General features: G+C 39.8%; 1 protein-coding gene across 1 annotated transcript in view; it reads left to right on the top strand.

The window, feature by feature from the left end:
• Window positions 1–9,995: 9,995 nt before the first annotated feature.
• The window catches only part of LOC114276795 (cell division cycle protein 48 homolog), a 6,214-nt gene continuing 4,725 nt past the window's right edge, over window positions 9,996–11,484 (top strand). Inside the window, exons 1-2 of the mRNA XM_028218629.2 lie at window positions 9,996–10,186; window positions 10,313–10,478. Of these exons, the coding sequence (XP_028074430.1) occupies window positions 10,158–10,186; window positions 10,313–10,478 (195 nt within the window). The 5' untranslated portion in view covers window positions 9,996–10,157. The remainder of the gene's footprint in view (window positions 10,187–10,312; window positions 10,479–11,484) is intronic.

Below are 11,484 nucleotides of genomic sequence, written 5' to 3'. Positions count from 1 at the left end.
TACTCGCATGTTGCCTAGTTTACAATAAGTTAGGGGTCACAGAAGACTATCACCTCATCGGTTTCCATTGTTGCTGCTAATTTCAACCCTACAATCAGTGCCTCATACTCTGCTTCATTGTTTAAGGCCTTGAACCCCAAATGAATAGACTGTTCTAATATTCGCCCATCTGGCGATACTAACACTACTCCTGCCCCCGCTCCTTGACGGTTTGAACTTCCATCAACAAACAGGCAGAAGGAGTCGCCGATGTAGATGTCACAGGCCTTTGGTTTCTCTTCTTTTTTTCTGTTTTGCTTGAGTGGGGTTCTTGGGCCCCAGCTGAGTTTCTTCTTGCTCTCTTGGGCATCCCAAGCCGCGACTCAGCGGAGTCCGACGTGGGATAGCACCAAATGTGAACTCGGCCACAAAGTCGGCCAAAACCTGGCCCTTAATTACTATTTTGGGCCTAAATTCCAGGTCATAATGGCCCAATACTATTGCCCATCTGGTTACCCTGCCTGTCAGATCTCCTTGCTGCAACATGGACTTTAAATGATGCTTAACCAGTATTACGATCTTGTGGACTTGGAAGTAATGATTTAGTTTTTGCGAAGCTATTACCAAGGCTAGTGTCAATTTTTTTAGGGGTAAGTACCTGGTCTCTACGCTTGCTAAGGTTTTACTCACATAGTATACTGCCCTTTGTTCTCTCTTCTCTTCTCTGATTATCACTACACTCACTGCGTGTTCTGAAACTGTCTAGTATAAGAACAGTTCCTCTCCAGGTACCGGATTTGACAGAACCAGAGCTGTTGTTAGGTACTTTTTCAAGTCAGGCAAGACGACTTCGCACTCTTCCGTCCACAAAAAATATGTGGCCTTCTTTAACAAACTGAAAAATGGTTTACACTTATCCGAACTTCTACTTATGAACCTGTTCAGGGTTGCGACCCTTCTAGTCAACATCTGCACTTGTTTTGATGATGTCGGGCTTTTCAAGTCAAAGATGACCTTAATTTGATCCGGGCTTGCTTTAATACCCCTTATGGTAACCAAGTATCCCAAGAACTTACCAGACCCAACTCCAAATGCGCATTTCGAAGTGTTGAGTCGAAGCCGGTATGTTCTTAAGATATCAAAAACTGCTTTCAAGTCGGCCAGATGATTCTCAGGTTCTTTGGTCTTCACGACCATGTCATCAATGTACACTTCTAATGTCTTGTCAATTAGATGCCTGAACATTTTGGTCACTAACCTCTGGTAAGTTGCTCCTGCATTTTTCAACCCGAAAGGCATTACTTTGTAGCGATAATGCCCTTTTGGTGTGATAAATGCAGTCTTCTCCTCATGAAGGAGATACATTGCTATCTGGTGGTATCCCTTGTAAGCATCCAGGAAGCTCATCCTTCCATGCCCTGAAGTAGCATCCACCAGCTGATCAATTTTAGGCAAAAGGAAGCTGTCTTTGGGACAAGTCTTATTCAGGTTGGTGAAGTCCATGCAGACCATCCACTTCCCATTCTTTTTTTTCACAACTATTGTGTTGGACAACCAAGTTGGGTAGTTCACCTCCCGAATAGCCTTAGCTTCCAACAGTTTGTCCACTTCCTTCTCAACTGCCTCAACATGCATTAACGTTGGCCTCATCGCTCGCTGGATGACTCGTTTAGCCGACCTGCCTACATTGAGCATATGGCATGTGACCTCGGGGTCAATGCCTGGCATCTTGTATGGCGTCTAGGCAAATACTTCTATGTTGGCCCGTAAGAAAACTTCCAACTCCCTTTCCTCATCCTCGGCCAAGCCTAAGCTGAGAAGGAAGAAGCGCTCTTCATCTCATTTTTGGACTAGAATTTTTTTCAAGGCTTCTTCACTTTTCTCGGATAGTTCTTTGCCAACATCATCTATAACTTCCATGTCTTCGTTTTCAATTTTCGTTGTTTCTTTCTCTCACACGTTGCAGGTGGATTTTATTGCTGCCATAAAGTAATTTTTTGTCTACACCTGATCCCCTTTAACTTCCTCAATTCCATGCTATGTTGGGAACCTCAACAGTTGGTGCAACGTTGAGGGAAGATAACATTGTAAGGGAAGGGGTGTCAATTACTGTAAAATTTGTGCTCATCTTTCTGGTGTCTGCCTGCACTTCCAAATTCATTGCTCCTAGGGGCCATGTTGACGTTCCATTGAACCTGACCATTGGGTTGTTGGATTATTCCAAATCATCTCGATGAAGGCCAAGCTCCTTGTAACATCGAACATACATGATGTCACAAGAGCTGCCTTGGTCGATCAGAATACGCCATACCTGGCATTCTCCAATCTTGAAGGTCATTACCAGAGCATCGTTGTGTGGATACTGCACAATGTCTAAGTCTGCCTCAGTAAAGGACACCATTGGCCCTCGGCACTCGTTTATCCTAGGCTTCTTTTGCTGGACCTAATATACATGTTGTAAGTGCCTCACCGTCTGAGTCTCTCCACACACCTCGTTCTTATTGACCCTCGAGTGAATCACATTGATCACTCAAGGTCCATCTGCTTGTTGTTGTGGTGGTGGTGGAGGTGGTGCTGCCAGTGCCTGGGGCAGTCTTGCCCTCTTTTCCCTCATTCTAGCCTCATCTACCAGGTCTCTCAAGTGACCCTATTTGATCAGGTCTTCCAAATGCGTCTTCAGGGCTCTGCACCCCTGAGTCAGGTACCCATCCTCATTGTGGTAGGCACAGTGCTTCCCAAGGCTTCTCCCCATAAATTCGCCAGGAATCTTCTCAGGTACTTTATAACACGGCTGGCTTCTGATCCAAAACACTGTGGTGATTGCCTGAGTAGCTCTCAACCCTGTTTCCTGCCTATTAAAACTTGTATTACCTCGGCCCGCTTCGGTGAGCAGTTTCTCTTCTCCTTCTTCGGCACCTTCATTCCCGGTGTATCCTCTTCTACTCTGGTATATTTCTCTATCCTTGCCATAAGCTCCTCCATACGTTTGGTAGAGTCTTCGCTAGCAACTTCTGAATCGTGCAATCATCTTCCAGGTTGTTCTTAAAAGATACGATCGCCAACTTCTGGTTGCATTCTGGTATTCAGTTGAACACCTCGTAATACCTTTTGGCATAAGCCTTGAGGCTTTCACCCTCACTAATTTTTAGAGCCATCAGGGAGTCTACCTTTAGTAGCTGCAATTTGTTTGTAACAAACCTAGCCATAAACATCTCGACTAGGCTTTCCCAACTCTTCACAGTTCTTTTCGGCAACTTGTGAAAGCAATCCGAAGCAATTTCACCAAAGGATGAGGGGAACACCTTGCATAGCAATGGTTCGTTCCCAGTACACAAAGCCATTAAATTCAGATATAAGCTAACGTGAAAGTTCGGATCAAATTTACCGTCATAAATTTGGAACCTCGGCATATAGAACCTTTTTGGGGCCTCAAACCTATCAAACTTCACTGAGAATGACGTTCTTGGCTTGACGGGAGATGTGACCTTGACATTTTGCTGCTTCCATTGGAGGTAGTCCCTCAAATCTTCCTTAGTCCGACCAGGAGCTCGGCTGTCAACGGATTTCAGCCTTTTGGGTGCGTTGCTCCTGGTGTCATTATGTGTTCTCTTGAACTTCTCTTCATTCACCGTGTCAAAACAAAGTTCCTTCCCCTGAGGATGTCGATGCTCCTTGACGTAAGTTCCTTTGGTACGAAGTGTCCTCTGAGACTTTCTTCTCATTGATTCTGTTCGCCCGACATCTCGTAAAGGCCGATGTAACCGTTCCTTCACCTTGTTATGCTGAGAGACTGTTGGAATTGCTTTTTGCCCCTTTTTCTGGGTGTCGTTCTTGGTCGCTGGAATTGACGTGTCCTTCAATAGAAACGGTGGTTGCATGACGTTGTTCTGTATCATGAAGCTGACAACCAATTGTAGGTCTGCCAACTTGTTTGCCATTCCTTTAATCTCATTGTCCCTCGTCAGGCATCTATCTTTCCATACCTAGAGGTCGCTTTTGTTTTAATACTCGTCTCGACTTGCTTTCTTTGGTGTGTCTCCCTCTTAGCCAACATCCTTCTCCCCGGGATTCTGATCCCGTGTTCATTCATTATGGTTTTCCTCTTCTAAGTTAGGATCGGCCTGTTTACCACTCCCACATGGGACGTCGTTCCCGATCTTTTCTTTCTGTCCGTCGTCGGCCATCTATTCTCTTTACTTTCCCACAGACGGCGCCAAATTGTGGGTGTTGATTTTTGACCACACAACCAAATGGGGAACTCAGCTGGAGAGCACCGGCAGAATAGATTAAGCCCGAACAACCTGTCACAAAAAGATAAGAATCCGACGATGGTTCGTCCACCCGGTGGTATTCCAACGCTCAAGTTAGTAATCGAATATCTCTTAAAGATAGTAAATTGTGTTTAAACTCACAAGAAAGAACTTATTGCTCACAGTATCTCACACCTACCTGAGACCCATGGAGGTGCCCTATTCTTATAGCTAGTATTGACCTGATCCCTGTGGAAGCCTAACTATAGTAGACTCAAGCTCAATGCTCATCCTGGACTCTCAGCTAGATAGGGATAAACTCCCTAAGAGCTTAATCCTTATCTAGATTGAGATCCTCCTCTTTTTTAGGACTCTTGTTCCTTATCCACTTATCCCGGATTCCGATATCTCTGCAAATAACCTTGGCCTAGCGAGATCACCTCAGCGTCAGGACCAGACCACGTGGCACTTCGGCTGATACTTCGGCGTCACCTTGGCCACGTGCTATCATTCACAAAATATATTCCCACAGAAAATAATGATTTTTTTTGTTAAGAAAATTGCAAATCAATATTTAATTTTGAAAAATAATTACATACACATGAAAAAATTTATAATTTTAATAATTGCAATTTATAAACTTTACCGTTAATATGAAATTTGTTATTTTTTTTTCACCTTTGATTTTTTTTTCTTTTTTCTTTTTTTGTGTAGAAAAATTACTCATAAATCCTATATGGGGTAATATTGATCCATTTAGTCCCAAGAGTTTTTTTATGGATCGAATGGTTTTATTTGGTTTTGAAAATGTGTATTTATTTGATTTGGTGCCATTTGAATTTACTTGTTTACCTTTTTGTAATTCATTTGTTATCTCTACTGATTTGTTGTGGTCTGAAAATGTAAAGTGTGCAAGATTTCTTTTTTTGTGTGATTGGGGGTTGGTGGATGATGTGTTTTTGTTAAATGTAGAAAACGTCATTTGAAAGCGGGGAGAAATCATGTTTGGTGACATAGAAAACGTCATGCGTACAATTTTCAATGTTAGCACCTTTGATATAGGTTTGTAACGTTATGGGTAATGTTGATTTGGCACATTATTTCGTCACATTTCAATTAATGAGTAATTCATTTAAGCCAAACGTGGTCATAATAAAACACCTAAACAAGCACTAAATGCAATACGTCGCATGTTTAAAAATAGACCCCATTGTGGTTATTGTAATCAATTTTTTAGACATGATGTTAGATTATGACGATCAAACCGCACCGACAACAATGCCATACACAATGGAAAGCAACATCAAGGAATATAAGATTACATTGCCAACATTAAGGAGCAATGCACTTTTTAATCAGGAAAACACATTTGCTATGGTGTGGCCGATTACGACATTCAAAAACTAATGTCACATTATACTTGTACAATGTGGTTATCATAAACAGTGTTAGGGAAGATGTTACATTCAAATTCTCGATGAGCAACACTAACATCACATGATTCGACTATCGGGGATGCAGACCGATGCAGGCTGCTACAGCTGGTGCTATGATTAGATCTATTGCTTTTATTGGAAGAGTGGTTTGTTGGTGGACTCCTACTTAAAGCCATATTCGCGATTGATTGAGTCACTGCGTACACTTCACGGTCGTCGACGTGGTCTTTCAATTGTTTCTTTCAACTCAGCAACCACTTTATTTAGCCGTGCTATTTTCATACACAATGATGTTGTCAAAACCAATAAACAAATTTATGGCTTGCGCATCGAGCATGCATTGTAATGATGTGACTCTCTTTTCTAACTTTGCATATGTTTGGACTTTATTCGAGATTGGGTCTCCAACTCTATAATTCTGTATAGAGCCTTTCTTAGTTCCTCTTCTGCATCTACTGATTCATTACAATTAACGTCACCCATAGCTGTGCTCAACAGGTGAAGAAAATCGGGGAAGAGATTCAACCATTATTGGTGTTGATAGGTGGTTTAATGTCAACGTGGCCACTGTTCAGGGAATCTAGTCTCCAATAATCAAAAGTTGGCTCTGCAACATCCATATCACGCTTATCATTGCATTTCCCATCCTACACAGATTCTGGCTCAACCTCCAACGTATCCTCCACATTTTGTTTTGCCACATTTTCAGCCATTGTCGTGGTCAAGTAATAACATTCAATAATTGTTCCCAAGAGTTTGCCACACCTCCCCTGTAACAAAAATAACCAATGTTACCCATTTAGTCAAATAAAAATGCCAATGCATTCACGTTAGTACATGAATTATGACAAACCTCGAGGAAACCATCTTCCATTTAGTCTAACCTTTTCATCTAATTAATTAGCATGTGAACAATCAGACTCCCATGTTGGCCGATGACATCCAATTCCCCAATATGATGTCAAATTATGCTAATAAAAAACCATCACCAACAGCGCCACAAAGAATGGAAAGTAGCACCAACAATGTAATTTTGGCCCAGGCCCATGTTGGGCCTTACGGGCTCCTGCCACAAAGAGGGTCGGGCCTGGCCGGCCCACGGGCCAGAAAACTAGGCTCAAGCCCAAGCCCAGGGGTATTCGGGCTTTGGGCAGGCTTGGGCGGGCCTAAACAAGTTTTTTTTAAAATTTTTTTCATCAAAATTTTATTATTTTCCATTAAAAATAACATTGGGCCTCGGGTGGGCCGGGCCTCGTACTGGGCTTTTGGGCGGGTCTTGAGTGGGGCAATGGGCCGGGCCACGGGCGGGGGCTTCAAAACGATGGCTTAGGCCCTGGCTCAAGGCCTCAGGCTAGGCTAGGCTCGGGCCTAAACGGGCCGGGCCCACCTCCGGCCGCGGGCGGGCTTCGGGCCGCCCGTGGGCCACGGGCCAAAATTACACCCCTAGTGTCTGGTTAAGGATGTTATAGGAAAATGTAAACAGACTGAACCGAAAATGTGGTTACATCAATCAGTATCACTTGCATAAGTTAGATTCATATTACCAATTTAGAAACACCAATATCACAAGTTTGGAGAGGGGGGAGGGGGGAGGAGGGAGGAACATTTTAGGAGCTATGTTAGCATTTGGTATGTCAATTGCATTAACTCGGTCACATGATAACACTACTATATTCTTGCCTACCATATTCTCGCCGACAACATCATTTAGGTACGTTTCAAACATATAATACTAACTCGATGCATACCACTAGATACACATTTGCATGGGGCAGTTAACAATTTTTACAATGTTACATTTACAACATCAACATTCACATGATGACACTCAAATGTGTCCAATCCTGTATGTCTATTTTCCTATTTTAAAGATGATTAGAAAATAAAATTAATCCGAATACGCTATGAACATCAACGACAATGACAGAAAAATGGGAGAATATTCATATAATACATTCATGATGTAAAAAATCCTAATTTCTATGAATATCAATGTCCATTTTCAATTTGTTATATTAAATCTTTGAACACTAACAGGTTTGCTCAAAATGATGACATAAATTACCAAATGACCACTATCTTAACATAGGGGATCGATGTTAACATCCATTCCCATGGCTCAACAAAATCAAACCCCAAAATAGGGCATCCAAAGCATACTGCCACGTTGCCACATTGACACATTGAACATAAGAATACATGCAAATATGTTTAGGCGTCACAGTAACAACATCTCGACAACAATCATACATGACCTAAATTCGGATTACCATTCAACCCCACAATATCGGCCTAATCAACAACATCTTAGGAATACATAAACACCATAAACATGACATTAACATCAGACACATGCAAACTGGAACACACAAACAGCATATCACAACACACACGAATCCTAGCGTTACATTATACATTGAAATAGAAAATATCAAACATTCACACCCTTACATCTCATTGTCATAAGTTTACAACATCGACACCGATGGTAACTACTCGACAATATAAGGTTTATATCACCAACTTTAGAATGTAAAATCGGTGGCCTGTACCGATAATATCGTATTCAACTAAACGTTTGCACCGATTCCTGAAGGCAATTCAAATCACTGTTGCAGTTGACGTAGGGTTTCAACAAATTTGGGTTTGTATCCCTAATGTTGAATGTGGAAATCAGCGATTAAGTGCGAAAAATTCTTATTTTCCAATTACGTTCACATTAGAATCACAGATTAGCTCCACAACCTTTTAGCATTACATTTGGTCCTGAATGAGGAAAAAGCAAAAAAGTTTATAATACGAATTGCCTAAATGTATAATTTCACCCCAGCTGAAAACTCACATTTATCCATTCTTTACAATGTGGGTGTTTGGGAAGTTGCTATTTTAGTAGGCTATTTTAGTTTTTTGCTATTTTAGTAGGTTAAAATTTTTGTGTTTGGGAAGATGATTGTATTTTTTTTGTAGTTAGATATAATGTTTGGAATCAGGATCCTCTCTTTACTCTCTCTCCTTAACTCCCTACTTGCTGGGCTATTGGGCCCACTTTTAGGCCCAATTTCGATGATCCGAACCGTTTACATTTTAAGATTTGTTGAGTATATTATACCAATAAAAAATCAAGTTGATTGGATATCAGAAACTACGTGTTCGGATCATTGAACTAAAAACCATTTAAAAAAATATATATTTAATAAATAGTTTTTCGAACACATGTTTTCTGATATTCGATCAATTTAATTTTTTACAGATATGATGTACTCAATAAATATTAAAATGTAAACAGTTCGGATTATCGAAATTAGAACCCAAAGTGGGCCCAATAACCCAGCAAGTAGGGAAGCAAGAAGAGAGATTAAATAGAGAATCCTGATTCATGATATTTGTGAGAGAAAAAGTAAAATGATTATGAATTTGATGTGACATTTTGTCTCATTAACTATTTTAACATATTTTATTTTATTTTTAATAAATTTTAGCCTTTGTCAAACACTACCAAAATATCATGCTTCTTAATGTATGCCCTTTTGGGTAACTTTCACTTAATCGAGACTTTTCGTTTAATGAAAAGAAGAACTAAATCGTTCATAAGATTGCAACTTAAGATTTATTAATGCTTTATTTATTTATTTTTTTGGAAAAATTATTTATAAGTCTTATTAGGGAGACTTATGCTACATATGGTCCTACGAAAAAACTTATGTTCTCACAAGTCTTGTGTGAAGTTTGTTGACACATTTACCCTCAATATTAGTTGTTAATGTCATAAATAATGGTAAAACCATATATAAAAAATTGAATATTATCATAGATTAAGTTTGCGAAAGGTAATGTGACACCTACATAAACGTAACGTAACGGAACGTGACTATATCAGATGAGACATTACATAAACGTAACGCGACGCCGTAATGTGACATCTACATAAACGTAACGTAACGTGTCACGTTATGTTTCACAAACTTACTAGTTTTTTGATTTTTTAAATTGAATGTGAAAATATTACTTGTTCGTGTATTTTGAAATTCACATTCACATAGGAAATTGAATGTTACCATAGATTAAGTTTGCGAAACGTAACGTGACACCTACATAAATGTAATGTAACGTGACCATATCAGATGAGACATTACATAAACGTAATGTGACGTGATACCTACATAAACGTAACGTAACGTGTCATGTTACGTTTCACAAATAGGATCTTGTGAAATACATTCTTATCTAAATAGAACTTAAAACTCTATAAAAAAAAATTACACAAAACTTAATATAGCATAGGACTTCCTATTTTTTTTCTAGAAGAAGATGACTAATTTAGATTATTATTATTTTTTAATTAAAAAAAAAATTTAATGCCAGACCAGATAAATAAATAGCCAAAAACCCAGGTCATCTTACCCTCTAGATTCTGCTTCGCTCTACTCATTGCGGTTTCATCGTCTCCTCTCAGATCTTCCCTCAATCAATCCGCACATTCGAAACCAAGATAATGAGTTCCCAACCTGAATCATCTGACTCGTGAGTACTCCAATCCCTCAATATTCACTTAATTTAGTTTTACTTCACAATCCATCTTCATCAAACCCCCTCTCATTCTTGTCCGATTTGACGATTTTCAAATGGTTTTATCGTTTGATTTTCCAGGAAAGGCGCGAAGAAAGACTTCTCTACAGCAATATTGGAGCGCAAGAAGTCCCCCAATCGGCTCATCGTCGACGAGGCCGTCAATGACGACAACTCCGTCGTGGCGATGCACCCAGCCACCATGGAAAAGCTGCAGCTCTTCCGCGGCGACACTATCCTCATCAAGGTTTTGCTTTTTCATCTTTGGTCTATCTATGGAAGTTTTTGTGAATTGGGTTTTTAGGGTCTTGGAAGAATTGGACAGTTTTGGGGATTTTTGTGTTGTTGTTCAGATCAGGGCGGTTAATCTGTGGATGTTTTGTTTGGTTTGGTATGTTCTTGTTTTTGTTTTTCAAATTGTTGGTTTTATTTGTTTTTGTATTGCAATTTTGCATCAAGTGGAGGTCTACGTAGAGTTGAAAATACTTGTGTTTGTTTGTATATGTAGGGCGATTGAGTACCTGTCTCTCTGTTGTTATTTCTTTATTTCTTGGTGTATATTTGTGTGTACCCACACTTGGTAGAACAGTTAATTTGAATGTTGAAAACTTTTTGTCAACTCAAGCACTAGTGATTGAACAAAGTTGAAGATGATTGAACTGTGCTTAATTGCATGCATTTAGCTCAAATCTTTGTAGGGGTCAATTTTAGCATGAAAATTGAACATATCATGTAGTTCGCTTCGAATTATTAATTTTTTTTTTTTGGTGGTTCACCCCCTTTTTGGTTGAAGGGAGTTCTGATAAAGCTGTATTTGATGAGATTTGGTTCTTTTTGACTGGTGTTATTTAAACGGAAGTTCTGGATGGTTTATTTACAGTTTCCATTGGTTGGGAACCCAAAGGTCATTGGATAGGCTTGCATTATAGTTTTAGGCATGTTTGAATTGGGGTTGAGAAATCCCGATTGGAAATTTGTGGCTGGCAATGTTTTCTGGTTCTGCACTTGGGAGAAACTGAATTATTGCATGTTAATGTTACAAGGAATTGCAATTACAATTAAGGATCACACACCCTATGTAAGGAATTTCTTGAAAAGTTATGCATGCGTAATGTTGCAGTATGTATCATGCTGCCTGATTAAGCGTGAATTACTTTATTTTGTTTTGGTAATGTCTTATTGGCTGAAATTTTATAGTTCTTGGTTTGGGTATCATCACTTTGGATTTGGGGGCTGCAGGCTGCATGTCACCA

The sequence above is a fragment of the Camellia sinensis genome, chromosome 14 (genome assembly GCF_055761805.1).
Source record: "Camellia sinensis isolate YWXY chromosome 14, ASM5576180v1, whole genome shotgun sequence".
Taxonomy (NCBI): domain Eukaryota; kingdom Viridiplantae; phylum Streptophyta; class Magnoliopsida; order Ericales; family Theaceae; genus Camellia; species Camellia sinensis.
This window is presented reverse-complemented; position numbering and strand designations above follow the sequence as displayed.